Raw genomic sequence first — 15378 nt, forward strand, 5'->3', positions numbered from 1 at the left:
CAATGGATTAATGTCAAGCTCAGGGGTGTCCCAAATGGCACCCTATATAGTACACTACTTTAGACCAGGGCCCAATGACACCCTATTCCCTATATAGTGCATTACTTTAGACCAGGTGGCTAGAGGAACATAATGCTGTCTACAGGTTCATAGAGATGGCTAGAGGAACATAATGTTGTCTACAGGTTCATAGAGGTGGCTAGAGGAACATAATGCTGTCTACGGGTTCATAGAGGTGGCTAGAGGAACATAATGCTGTCTACGGGTTCATAGAGGTGGCTAGAGGAACATAATGCTGTCTACAGGTTCATAGAGGTGGCTAGAGGAACATAATGCTGTCTACGGGTTCATAGAGGTGGCTAGAGGAACATAATGCTGTCTACGGGTTCATAGAGGTGGCTAGAGGAACATAATGCTGTCTACAGGTTCATAGAGGTGGCTAGAGGAACATAATGCTGTCTACAGGTTCATAGAGGTGGCTAGAGGAACAGAATGCTGTCTACAGGTTCATAGAGGTGGCTAGAGGAACATAATGCTGTCTACGGGTTCATAGAGGTGGCTAGAGGAACATAATGCTGTCTACATGTTCATAGAGGTGGCTAGAGGAACAGAATGCTGTCTACAGGTTCATAGAGGTGGCTAGAGGAACATAATGCTGTCTACAGGTTCATAGAGGTGGCTAGAGGAACAGAATGCTGTCTACAGGTTCATAGAGGTGGCTAGAGGAACATAATGCTGTCTACGGGTTCATAGAGGTGGCTAGAGGAACATAATGCTGTCTACATGTTCATAGAGGTGGCTAGAGGAACAGAATGCTGTCTACAGGTTCATAGAGGTGGCTAGAGGAACAGAATGCTGTCTACAGGTTCATAGAGGTGGCTAGAGGAACATAATGCTGTCTACGGGTTCATAGAGGTGGCTAGAGGAACATAATGCTGTCTACGGGTTCATAGAGGTGGCTAGAGGAACATAATGCTGTCTACGGGTTCATAGAGGAACATAATGCTGTCTACAGGTTCATAGAGGTGGCTAGAGGAACATAATGCTGTCTACGGGTTCATAGAGGTGGCTAGAGGAACATAATGCTGTCTACGGGTTCATAGAGGTGGCTAGAGGAACAGAATGCTGTCTACAGGAACATAATGCTGTCTACGGGTTCATAGAGGTGGCTAGAGGAACATAATGCTGTCTACGGGTTCATAGAGGTGGCTAGAGGAACAGAATGCTGTCTACAGGTTCATAGAGGTGGCTAGAGGAACATAATGCTGTCTACAGGTTCATAGAGGTGGCTAGAGGAACATACTGCTGTCTACAGGTTCATAGAGGTGGCTAGAGGAACATACTGCTGTCTAAAGGTTCATAGAGGTGGCTAGAGGGTGAATCACTCTCCTGCTATTGTGGCTGAGGTTAAATAGCTGGAAGGGTTTGGTACACTTAAACAATGTGTCTGTTTTTATAAAGACCAAATACAGCAAATTCTCCAGTGTTAAATTTACCATTGGGCCAGTGTCTACAGGTCCACACTTTTTAGTGTTAAATTAAGACTGTGCTTAGTGATGACGCTGTTAGACTTGGTCAGTGTTAGGGAATTAACACTGGCCAATTAGCTGTGAATATATAACACTAGGTAACACTGGCCAATTAGCTGTGAATAATTAACACTGGGTAACACTGGCCAATTAGCTGTGAATAATTAACACTGGCCAATTAGCTGTGAATAATTAACACTGGCCAATTAGCTATGAATAATTAACACTAGGTAACACTGGCCAATTAGCTGTGAATAATTAACTAACGTACCTGCGGTAATGGCACTGGCAGTGAAGAACACAAAGTTAATGGGGACGACCTCCGTGGCATCAAACATCTTCATGGCTTGATTAAGGAACCTGAGAACAGCGAAGGACAGATTAAAGAGAGGCCTCTGAGGGCCATGTGAATGATATGACCCACACAGTGGATTCATCCATCACAATACTGGAGCTTTGTCCCATCACACAGTGGATTCATCCATCACACGGTGGATTCCTCCATCATAATACTGGAGCTTCGTCCCATCACACGGTGGATTCATCCATCACACGGTGGATTCATCCATCATAATACCAGAGCCTCATCCATCACACGGTGGATTCATCCATCACACGGTGGATTCATCCATCACACGGGGGATTCATCCATCATAATACCAGAGCTTCATCCCATCACAGTTCTGCTGTGACAAGATCACAATGTCCAATACATTTTTTACACTTCACATTTTCTTCAATACTCTGTAGAAATGAGAAAATCCTACTAGAATCAGCTGTCAGGGGAAGCAGAGCAACACTTACTTTATCTGGAAGGCACAGGAGACCACCATGACCACCAGCATGACGTAGAAGATGGGGTAGGTGAGCTGGACCTCTCCCTTTATGGACTCCGTGATCATCCCAGACACAGCTTTCACTGAGATCACCGTCAGGGAGGCTAAAAACAACAAGGACTACTTTACTATTTCCCGGGGTAACGCATCCCTTTCTGGAAAGGGATAAGCAGACCCACCCCTGATCCCCCATAGAGTCTGACAGAGGTCTTACCCAGCAGAGCCACCAGCAGCATCACTATGGTTATATGCTTGATACCCACCCCTGATCCCCCATAGAGTCTGACAGAGGTCTTACCCAGCAGAGCCACCAGCAGCATCACTATGGTTATATGCTTGATACCCACCCCCGATCCACCATAGAGTCTAACAGAGTTCTTACCCAGCAGAGCCACCAGCAGCATCACTATGGTTACATGCTTGATACCCACCCCTGATCCACCATAGAGTCTGACAGAGTTCTTACCCAGCAGAGCCACCAGCAGCATCACTATGGTTACATGCTTGATACCCACCCCTGATCCACCATAGAGTCTGTCGGAGGTCTTACCCAGCAGCATCACTATGGTTACATGCTTGATACCCACCCCTGATCCACCATAGAGTCTAACAGAGTTCTTACCCAGCAGAGCCACCAGCAGCATCACTATGGTTACATGCTTGATACCCACCCCTGATCCACCATAGAGTCTGTCGGAGGTCTTACCCAGCAGCATCACTATGGTTACATGCTTGATACCCACCCCTGATCCACCATAGAGTCTGACAGAGGTCTTACCCAGCAGAGCAACCAGCAGCATCACTATGGTTATATGCTTGATACCCACCCCTGATCCCCCATAGAGTCTAACAGAGTTCTTACCCAGCAGAGCCACCAGCAGCATCACTATGGTTACATGCTTGATACCCACCCCTGATCCACCATAGAGTCTGTCGGAGGTCTTACCCAGCAGCATCACTATGGTTACATGCTTGATACCCACCCCTGATCCACCATAGAGTCTAACAGAGTTCTTACCCAGCAAAGCCACCAGCAGCATCACTATGGTTACATGCTTGATACCCACCCCTGATCCACCATAGAGTCTGTCGGAGGTCTTACCCAGCAGCATCACTATGGTTACATGCTTGATACCCACCCCTGATCCACCATAGAGTCTGACAGAGTTCTTACCCAGCAGAGCAACCAGCAGCATCACTATGGTTATACCCCTGATCCCCCATAGAGTCTAACAGAGTTCTTACCCAGCAGAGCCACCAGCAGCATCACTATGGTTACATGCTTGATACCCACCCCTGATCCACCATAGAGTCTGTCGGAGGTCTTACCCAGCAGCATCACTATGGTTACATGCTTGATACCCACCCCTGATCCACCATAGAGTCTGACAGAGGTCTTACCCAGCAGAGCAACCAGCAGCATCACTATGGTTATATGCTTGATACCCACCCCTGATCCCCCATAGAGTCTGACAGAGTTCTTACCCAGCAGAGCAACCAGCAGCATCACTATGGTTACATGCTTGATACCCACCCCTGATCCACCATAGAGTCTGACAGAGGTCTTACCCAGCAGAGCAACCAGCAGCATCACTATGGTTATATGCTTGATACCCACCCCTGATCCCCCATAGAGTCTAACAGAGTTCTTACCCAGCAGAGCCACCAGCAGCATCACTATGGTTACATGCTTGATACCCACCCCTGATCCACCATAGAGTCTGTCGGAGGTCTTACCCAGCAGCATCACTATGGTTACATGCTTGATACCCACCCCTGATCCACCATAGAGTCTGACAGAGGTCTTACCCAGCAGAGCAACCAGCAGCATCACTATGGTTATATGCTTGATACCCACCCCTGATCCCCCATAGAGTCTGACAGAGTTCTTACCCAGCAGAGCAACCAGCAGCATCACTATGGTTACATGCTTGATACCCACCCCTGATCCACCATAGAGTCTGACAGAGGTCTTACCCAGCAGAGCAACCAGCAGCATCACTATGGTTATATGCTTGATACCCACCCCTGATCCCCCATAGAGTCTGACAGAGTTCTTACCCAGCAGAGCCACCAGCAGCATCACTATGGTTACATGCTTGATACCCACCCCTGATCCACCATAGAGTCTGACAGAGGTCTTACCCAGCAGAGCCACCAGCAGCATCACTATGGTTACATGCTTGATACCCACCCCTGATCCACCATAGAGTCTGACAGAGGTCTTACCCAGCAGAGCCACCAGCAGCATCACTATGGTTATATGATCCCCCATAGAGTCTGACAGAGGTCTTACCCAGCAGAGCCACCAGCAGCATCACATAGAGTCTGACAGAGGTCTTACCCAGCAGAGCCACCAGCAGCATCACATAGAGTCTGACAGAGGTCTTACCCAGCAGAGCCACCAGCAGCATCACTATGGTTATATGCTTGATATTCCTCCTCTTGTACAAATAGAGCAGGATAGAAAACAGTATAACCTCTAGAAACTGGAGAGGGAAAGAGAGGGAGGGAGGGGGAGGGGGAGGGAGGAAGAGGGAGATGGGAGAGAGGAGAGAGAGAGATGATAAAAACCGTCAACATCAATAATACTGAAAGGGTTTGCATAAACAGTCCATCTCAAAGCTTCACAGTGATAATCTCTCCCTCCCTCTCCTACCTCCCCTACCTCCCTCCCCTACCTCTCTCTCCCTCCCCTACCTCTCTCTCTCTCCCCTACCTCTCTCTCTCTCCCTCCCCTACCTCTCTCTCTCTCCCTCCCCTACCTCTCTCTCTCTCCCTCCCCTACCTCTCTCTCTCTCCCTCCCCTACCTCTCTCTCTCTCCCTCCCCTACCTCTCTCTCTCTCCCTCCCCTACCTCTCTCTCTCCCTCCCCTACCTCTCTCTCTCTCCCTCCCCTACCTCTCTCTCTCTCCCTCCCCTACCTCTCTCTCTCTCCCTCCCCTACCTCTCTCTCTCTCTCTCCCTCTCCCTCACCTCTCTCTCTCTCTCTCCCTCCCCTACCTCTCTCTCTCTCTCTCTCTCTCTCCCTCCCCTACCTCTCTCTCTCTCTCCCTCCCCTACCTCTCTCTCTCCCTCCCCTACCTCTCTCTCTCCCTCCCCTCCCCTACCTCTCTCTCTCCCTCCCTCCCCTACCTCTCTCTCCAGACCTGAACCATTCATTTACAACACTGATGTCTACCTCGCAGTAACAGAGTCCTCAGCCAGCAGCACAGGTATCTGATCACAGTAACAGGGTCCTCAGGTATCTGATTTACATTTACATTTAAGTCATTTAGCAGACGCTCTTATCCAGAGCGACTTACAAGTTGGTATCTGATCACAGTAACAGAGTCCTCAGGTATCTGATCACAGTAACAGAGTCCTCAGCCAGCAGCACAGGTATCTGATCACAGTAACAGAGTCCGCAGGTATCTGATCACAGTAACAGAGTCCTCAGGTATCTGATCCCAGTAACAGAGTCCTCAGGTATCTGATCACAGTAACAGAGTCCTCAGGTATCTGATCACAGTAACAGAGTCCTCAGGTATCTGATCACAGTAACAGAGTCCTCAGGTATCTGATCACAGTAACAGAGTCCTCAGGTATCTGATCACAGTAACAGAGTCCCCAGGTATCTGATCACAGTAACAGAGTCCTCAGCCAGCAGCACAGGTATCTGATCACAGTAACAGGGTCCTCAGGTATCTGATTTACATTTACATTTACATTTAAGTCATTTAGCAGACGCTCTTATCCAGAGCGACTTACAAGTTGGTATCTGATCACAGTAACAGAGTCCTCAGGTATCTGATCACAGTAACAGAGTCCTCAGCCAGCAGCACAGGTATCTGATCACAGTAACAGAGTCCGCAGGTATCTGATCACAGTAACAGAGTCCTCAGGTATCTGATCCCAGTAACAGAGTCCTCAGGTATCTGATCACAGTAACAGAGTCCTCAGGTATCTGATCACAGTAACAGAGTCCTCAGCCAGCAGCACAGATATCTGATCGCAGTAACAGAGTCCTCAGCCAGCAGCACAGGTCTCTGATCACAGTAACAGAGTCCTCAGCCAGCAGCACAGATATCTGATCACAGTAACAGAGTCCTCAGCCAGCAGCACAGGTATCTGATCACAGTAACAGAGTCCTCAGCCAGCAGCACAGATATCTGATCACAGTAACAGAGTCCTCAGCCAGCAGCACAGGTATCTGATCGCAGTAACAGAGTCCTCAGCCAGCAGCACAGGTCTCTGATCACAGTAACAGAGTCCTCAGCCAGCAGCACAGATATCTGATCACAGTAACAGAGTCCTCAGCCAGCAGCACAGATATCTGATCACAGTAACAGAGTCCTCAGCCAGCAGCACAGGTATCTGATCACAGTAACAGGGTCCTCAGCCAGCAGCACAGGTATCTGATCGCAGTAACAGCAGTGAGCACATGGCTTTAATTGAAACAAATTACCCTTGTAGAGAAAAGCGCAATTAAATAATTTGTTACTCCTCTCTTTTAATGAGAATGAACCAAAACAGAGTGGTCCTTGAGAGTTCACTAAGTCCTCCAGCATCCTGTGTGTTTTCAATAGTCCTCCATATAAGGGAATAGGGTGCCATTTGGTACTCCGCTATAAACATCATCCGTCAGGACTGTCAGCGGCTCTAACATGTTAAAAGGGCTCCCATTCCATGGCTGTAGTCTGTTGACACAACACATTTGTCACCCTCCCTCTCCCCCCCCTCCCCTCCCCTCTCTTCCCTCCTCTCTCTCTCCTTCCCTCCTCTCTCTCTTTCCCTCTCTCTCTCCTTTCCCTCTCTCTCTCTCTTTCCCTCTCTCTCTCTCTTTCCCTCTCTCTCTCTCTTTCCCTCTCTCTCTCTCTTTCCCTCTCTCTCTCTCTCCCTCTCCCTCCCTCTCTCTCTCCTCTCCCTCCCTCTCTCTCTCTCTCCTCTCCCTCCCTCTCTCTCTCTCCTCTCCCTCCCTCTCTCTCTCTCTCCTCTCCCTCTCTCTCTCTCTCCTCTCCCTCTCTCTCTCTCTCCTCTCCCTCTCTCTCTCTCTCCTCTCCCTCCCTCTCTCTCTCTCCTCCCTCCTGTTCCAGTCTAAGTACATTCAGATGCCTCGCTCAGTAAATAAGACAGATTCTGGATCAGGATGTGATGAATGGCTGAGAGGAGAATGGGGTGTGACCTGATAAACAAGACAGGCGGCATTAACTCCACTGGGTGCTGTCTGGCTGGGCAGGGGAGAGTCCATTTACAATATGTGGTTTTAGAGTAGGTGTGGGTTAGGATACATACCAGGTGGGGGTTAGGGTACATACCAGGGGTACATACCAGGTGTGGGTTAGGGTACATACCAGGTGTGGGTTAGGGTACATACCAGGTGTGGGTTAGGGTACATACCAGGGGTACATACCAGGTGTGGGTTAGGGTACATACCAGGTGTGGGTTAGGGTACATACCAGGAGTACATACCAGGTGTGGGTTAGGGTACATACCAGGTGTGGGTTAGGGTACATACCAGGTGTGGGTTAGGGTACATACCAGGTGGGGGTTAGGGTACATACCAGGAGTACATACCATATGTGGGTTAAGGTACATACCAGGTGGGGGTTAGGGTACATACCAGGGGTACATACCAGGTGGGGGTTAGGGTACATACCAGGAGTACATACCAGGTGTGGGTTAGGGTACATACCAGGTGGGGGTTAGGGTACATACCAGGAGTACATACCAGGTGGGGGGTTAGGGTACATACCAGGAGTACATACCAGGTGTGGGTTAGGGTACATACCAGGTGTGGGTTAGGGTACATACCAGGTGTGGGTTAGGGTACATACCAGGTGTGGGTTAGGGTACATACCAGGTGGGGGTTAGGGTACATACCAGGAGTACATACCAGGTGTGGGTTAGGGTACATACCAGGTGTGGGTTAGGGTACATACCAGGTGTGGGTTAGGGTACATACCAGGTGTGGGTTAGGGTACATACCAGGTAAATCAGGAACTGCCAACTGACAGCGTATCTTTGCACCAGGTGGGCGGTGATGTGGGTGGAGGTGTGGGGGGCGAAGGTGACCAGGAGATAGGTCCCCAACACTGCTAGAGCTCCACCTGTAGGTCAGGAAGAGATTCACAGGAGTATTGAACCATCCTATTCACCTGAGTATCATATGACACAGTGATCTGTTTAATCACTACTGAGCTTCATCATGACACAGTGATCTGTTTAATCACTACTGAGCTTCATCATGACACAGTGATCTGTTTAATCACTACTGAGCTTCATCATATGACACAGTGATCTGTTTAATCACTACTGAGCTTCATCCTGACACAGTGATCTGTTTAATCACTACTGAGCTTCATCATGACACAGTGATCTGTTTAATCACTACTGAGCTTCATCATATGACACAGTGATCTGTTTAATCACTACTGAGCTTCATCATATGACAGTGATCTGTTTAATCACTACTGAGCTTCATCATACGACAGTGATCTGTTTAATCACTACTGAGCTTCATCATACGACACAGTGATCTGTTTAATCAGTACTGAGCTTCATCATATGACACAGTGATCTGTTTAATCACTACTGAGCTTCATCATATGACACAGTGATCTGTTTAATCACTACTGAGCTTCATCATATGACACAGTGATCTGTTTAATCACTACTGAGCTTCATCATACGACACAGTGATCTGTTTAATCACTACTGAGCTTCATCATACGACACAGTGATCTGTTTAATCAGTACTGAGCTTCATCATACGACACAGTGATCTGTTTAATCACTACTGAGCTTCATCATATGACACAGTGATCTGTTTAATCACTACTGAGCTTCATCATACGACACAGTGATCTGTTTAATCACTACTGAGCTTCATCATATGACAGTGATCTGTTTAATCACTACTGAGCTTCATCATGACACCGTGATCTGTTTAATCACTACTGAGCTTCACCATATGACACAGTGATCTGTTTAATCACTACTGAGCTTCATCATATGACACAGTGATCTGTTTAATCACTACTGAGCTTCATCATATGACACAGTGATCTGTTTAATCACTACTGAGCTTCATCATGTGATACAGTGATCTGTTTAATCACTACTGAGCTTCATCATGACACAGTGATCTGTTTAATCAGTACTGAGCTTCATCATACGACACAGTGATCTGTTTATTCACTACTGAGCTTCATCATATGACACAGTGATCTGTTTAATCACTACTGAGCTTCATCATGACACAGTGATCCGTTTAATCACTACTGAGCTTCATCATATGACACAGTGATCTGTTTAATCAGTACTGAGCGTCAGAGTTAACGTTCATTTCCATCTCTGACTAACTACACTAATAATATATATATGTAACTAATATTTACATAAGAGTCACGAGCCAGCTCCTCTCTCTCCTCCTAGACGTCAACCAGACATAATGTTTTGTAACGTGGGAACTCATACCTAGCCAGCTCCTCTCCTCCTAGACGTCAACCAGACATAATGTTTTGTAACGTGGGAACTCATACCTAGCCAGCTCCTCTCTCCTCCTAGCCGTCAACCAGACATATTGTTTTGTAACGTGGGAACTCATACCTAGCCAGCTCCTCTCTCCTCCTAGTCGTCAACCAGACATAATGTTTTGTAACGTGGGAACTCATACCTAGCCAGCTCCTCTCCTCCTAGACGTCAACCAGACATATTGTTTTGTAACGTGGGAACTCATACCTAGCCAGCTCCTCTCTCTCCTCCTAGACGTCAACCAGACATAATGTTTTGTAACGTGGGAACTCATACCTAAATCAGAACACTCATCTTTATCAACATCACATTATGTCCTGAGGGTATTTGATTAGGGCTATGAGTGTGTGTGTGTGTGTGTGTGTGTACAAACTTACCAACAATATCAGAGGCTCGTAGCGTCTCTTTAAGGAACACCACAGAGATGACTGCACTGGCTGAAAGAGAAGGCAGACATTAAGGAACACCACAGAGATGACTGAAAGAGAAGGCAGACATTAAGGAACACCACAGACCACAGAGATGACAAAGAGAAGGCAGACATTAAGGAACACCACAGAGATGACTGAAAGAGAAGACATACATAAGGAACACCACAGAGATGACTGAAAGAGAAGGCAGACATTAAGGAACACCACAGAGATGACTGAAAGAGAAGGCAGACATTAAGGAACACCACAGAGATGACTGAAAGAGAAGGCAGACATTAAGGAACACCACAGAGATGACTGAAAGAGAAGGTAGACATTAAGGAACACCACAGAGATGACTGAAAGAGAAGGCAGACATTAAGGAACACCACAGAGATGACAAAGTGAAGGCAGACATTAAGGAACACCACAGAGATGACAGACATTAAGGAACACCACAGAGATGACAGACATTAAGGAACACCACAGAGATGACTGAAAGAGAAGGCAGACATTAAGGAACACCACAGAGATGACTGAAAGAGAAGGCAGACAGTAAGGAACACCACAGAGATGACTGAAAGAGAAGGCAGACATTAAGGAACACCACAGAGATGACTGAAAGAGAAGGCAGACATTAAGGAACACCACAGAGATGACTGAAAGAGAAGGCAGACATTAAGGAACACCACAGAGATGACTGAAAGAGAAGGCAGACATTAAGGAACACCACAGAGATGACTGAAAGAGAAGGCAGACATTAAGGAACACCACAGAGATGACTGAAAGAGAAGGCAGACATTAAGGAACACCACAGAGATGACTGAAAGAGATGACAGACATTAAGGAACACCACAGAGATGACAGACATTAAGGAACACCACAGAGATGACAGACATTAAGGAACACCACAGAGATGACTGAAAGAGAAGGCAGACATTAAGGAACACCACAGAGATGACTGAAAGAGAAGGCAGACATTAAGGAACACCACAGAGATGACTGAAAGAGATGACAGACATTAAGGAACACCACAGAGATGACAGACATTAAGGAACACCACAGAGATGACAGACATTAAGGAACACCACAGAGATGACTGAAAGAGAAGGCAGACATTAAGGAACACCACAGAGATGACAAAGTGAAGGCAGACATTAAGGAACACCACAGAGATGACAGACATTAAGGAACACCACAGAGATGACAGACATTAAGGAACACCACAGAGATGACTGAAAGAGAAGGCAGACATTAAGGAACACCACAGAGATGACAGACATTAAGGAACACCACAGAGATGACAGACATTAAGGAACACCCCAGAGATGACTGAAATAGAAGGCAGACATTAAGGAACACCACAGAGATTACTGAAAGAGAAGGCAGACATTAAGGAACACCACAGAGATGACTGAAAGAGAAGGCAGACATTAAGGAACACCACAGAGATGACTGAAAGAGAAGGCAGACATTAAGGAACACCACAGAGATGACAGACATTAAGGAACACCACAGAGATGACAGACATTAAGGAACACCACAGAGATGACTGAAAGAGAAGGTCGACATTAAGTAACACCACAGAGATGACTGAAAGAGAAGGCAGAAAGGCATCCATTTTACATCTCCCATTTTCTTTCCATAATAATGTCATGTATGATGTCTACCTTCATAGATTCAGTCACCTGGATACTATGTGACCTGCGGTACAGAAATATCCAGCTATCATACCTGGTTCACAAACCTACAGTCTCACATGTATTGGAGTCTTGTCCCTAATAAATCAGAGAGGCTGAGAGAATCTCTCGTGTCACATATTCCTACAGAGTCCCTTTCTCTGTCATTTGATAGAGATAATAATAATCACAGTAACACTGTCATTCTAACTCAAAGCAAGGTGAAAGAAGGTGAACCCAATGGTCTCAAAGCAAGGTGAAAGAAGGTGAACCCAATGGTCTCAAAGCAAGGTGAAAGAAGGTGAACCCAATGGTCTCAAAGCAAGGTGAAAGAAGGCGAACCCAATGGTCTCAAAGCAAGGTGAAAGAAGGTGAACCCAATGGTCTCAAAGCAAGGTGAAAGAAGATGAACCCAATGGTCTCAAAGCAAGGTGAAAGAAGGTGAACCCAATGGTCTCAAAGCAAGGTGAAAGAAGGCGAACCCAATGGTCTCAAAGCAAGGTGAAAGAAGGCGAACCCAATGGTCTCAAAGCAAGGTGAAAGAAGGCGAACCCAATGGTCTCAAAGCAAGGTGAAAGAAGGCGAACCCAATGGTCTCAAAGCAAGGTGAAAGAAGGCGAACCCAATGGTCTCAAAGCAAGGTGAAAGAAGGCGAACCCAATGGTCTCAAAGCAAGGTGAAAGAAGGCAAACCCAATGGTCTCAAAGCAAGGTGAAAGAAGGCGAACCCAATGGTCTCAAAGCAAGGTGAAAGAAGGCGAACCCAATGGTCTCAAAGCAAGGTGAAAGAAGGCAAACCCAATGGTCTCAAAGCAAGGTGAAAGAAGGTGAACCCAATGGTCTCAAAGCAAGGTGAAAGAAGGTGAATCCAATGGTCTCAAAGCAAGGTGAAAGAAGGTGAACCCAATAGTCTCAAAGCAAGGTGAAAGAAGGTGAACCCAATGGTCTCAAAGCAAGGTGAAAGAAGGTGAATCCAATGGTCTCAAAGCAAGGTGAAAGAAGGTGAACCCAATGGTCTCAAAGCAAGGTGAAAGAAGGTGAACCCAATGGTCTCAAAGCAAGGTGAAAGAAGGTGAACCCAATGGTCTCAAAGCAAGGTGAAAGAAGGTGAACCCAATGGTCTCAAAGCAAGGTGAAAGAAGGTGAACCCAATGGTCTCAAAGCAAGGTGAAAGAAGGTGAACCCAATGGTCTCAAAGCAAGGTGAAAGAAGGCGAACCCAATGGTCTCAAAGCAAGGTGAAAGAAGGTGAACCCAATAGTCTCAAAGCAAGGTGAAAGAAGGTGAACCCAATGGTCTCAAAGCCACCGTACAATCGGATCTATAGACTGACATTGATATGAGCTTTGACACACATAACAACACATTAAAATGTGAAGTACGTCACACAATGAAACCTTAACTATTGACACATTGATGTACTGATCTAATAGGAGATGTTGACTGTTAATCTACGGCTGGTTGGTTGATCCTGACCACCAGGTGGCTGATAACATCCCATACAGAGAGCTTCATCTCACGGTTAAGGTTTCCCCTCTGCCTTCGGGACAGACTAGATCCATCTCCTGTAACCATAGCAACTCCATATAAAAGCCAGATTCAGGAGTCTTGTCGCTAATAATCAGAGAGAGGCTGAGAGAATCTCTTGTGTCGCAGATTCCTACAGAGTCCCTTTCTCTGTCTGTCCTTGGTTAGATATAATAGTAGAGGTAGCCTGGCTGCAGAAAGAACCACCTCAGTAATATTTCACTACAGCATCCATTGACGTTGTAGTAGTAGTAGTAGTAGTAGCAGCAGTAGTGTAGTAGTCGTAGTAGTAGTAGCAGCAGTAGTGTAGTAGTAGTAGTAATAATATTAGCAGTAGTGTAGTAGTAGTAGTAGCAGTAATAATAATATTAGTAGTAGTAGTAGTAGTAGTAGTAGTAATAATATTAGCAGTAGTGTAGTAGTAGTAGTAGCAGTAATAATAATATTTAGTAGTAGTAGTAGTAGTAGTAGTAGTAGTAGTAGTAGTAGCAGTAGCAGTAATAATAATATTAGTATTAGTAGTAGTAGTAGTAGTAATATTAGTAGTAGTAATAGTAATATTAGTAATAGTAATGATAATAATATTAGTAGTAGTAGTAGTCGTCGTAATAATAATATTAGTAGTAGTAGTAATATTAGTAGTAGTAGTAGCAGTTATGTGTAGTAGCAGTAATAATAGTAGTAGTAGTAGTAGTACTATTAGTAGTAGTAGTAATATTAGTAGTAGTAGTAGCAGTTATGTGTAGTAGCAGTAATAATAGTAGTAGTAGTAGTACTATTAGTAGTAGTCGTCGTAATAATAATATTAGTAGTAGTAGTGTAGTAGTAGTAGTAGTGTAGTAGTAGTAGTAGTAGCAGTAGTGTAGTAGTAATATTAGTAGTAGTGTAGTAGTAGTAGTAATAGTATTAGTTGTAGTAGTGTCGTAGTAGTGTTGCTCAACCACGAGACACTTGTGATCTGTCTGCATGGTCAACGCAGCACATGGAGACACCTGTCAGTCTGCATGGTCAACGCAGCACATGGAGACACCTGTCAGTCTGCATGGTCAACGCAGCACATGGAGACACTTGTGATCAGTCTGCATGGTCAACGCAGCACATGGAGACACTTGTCAGTCTGCATGGTCAACGCAGCACATGGAGACACCTGTCAGTCTGCATGGTCAACGCAGCACATGGAGACACTTGTCAGTCTGCATGGTCAACGCAGCACATGGAGACACTTGTCAGTCTGCATAGTCAATGCAGCACATGGAGACACCTGTCAGTCTGCATGGTCAACGCAGCACATGGAGACACTTGTCAGTCTGCATGGTCAACGCAGAACATGGAGACACTTGTCAGTCTGCATGGTCAACGCAGCACATGGAGACACCTGTCAGTCTGCATGGTCAACGCAGCACATGGAGACACTTGTCAGTCTGCATGGTCAACGCAGCACATGGAGACACCTGTCAGTCTGCATGGTCAACGCAGCACATGGAGACACCTGTCAGTCTGCATGGTCAACGCAGCACATGGAGACACATGTCAGTCTGCATGGTCAACGCAGCACATGGAGACACATGTCAGTCTGCATGGTCAACGCAGCAATGTTGATGACTACTATGCTGTTTTCACTTCTTAATATAAATCCATTAGCGTTCTATAATGACACTATTAGTTTGTGTTTCTTACATCTGCAAACATCTAGTTTGTAATTTCTTAGCAAGTTGTGGCTAAGTCCTGTTAGCCGCTAATGCTAAATCGCTAGCTAATAAATGTACTGAGTCAGAGCAAACGTAGCTAGCTGATACAGCATGATAATACCAGTGATGGTGTAGACCTTAAATCAGCATGTTGTTTGTGAAACAGTATCTTCTAAATCAAAGAGGAATAGGAGAA

General features: G+C 46.0%; 1 protein-coding gene across 4 annotated transcripts in view; it reads right to left on the bottom strand.

The window, feature by feature from the left end:
• The window catches only part of LOC139572799 (NIPA-like protein 2), a 57237-nt gene that overhangs the window by 7842 nt on the left and 34017 nt on the right, over window positions 1–15378 (bottom strand). For all 4 annotated transcript variants that reach the window (XM_071395573.1, XM_071395570.1, XM_071395571.1 and 1 more), the window contains exons 4-8: window positions 10258–10317; window positions 8333–8454; window positions 4758–4854; window positions 2334–2469; window positions 1801–1889 (exon numbers count right to left, since the gene is read on the bottom strand). In XM_071395573.1, coding sequence (XP_071251674.1) covers window positions 1801–1889; window positions 2334–2469; window positions 4758–4854; window positions 8333–8454; window positions 10258–10317 — 504 coding nt within the window. The remainder of the gene's footprint in view (window positions 1–1800; window positions 1890–2333; window positions 2470–4757; window positions 4855–8332; window positions 8455–10257; window positions 10318–15378) is intronic.

Source organism: Salvelinus alpinus, chromosome 4 (assembly GCF_045679555.1).
Source record: "Salvelinus alpinus chromosome 4, SLU_Salpinus.1, whole genome shotgun sequence".
In the NCBI taxonomy this organism is placed as follows: domain Eukaryota; kingdom Metazoa; phylum Chordata; class Actinopteri; order Salmoniformes; family Salmonidae; genus Salvelinus; species Salvelinus alpinus.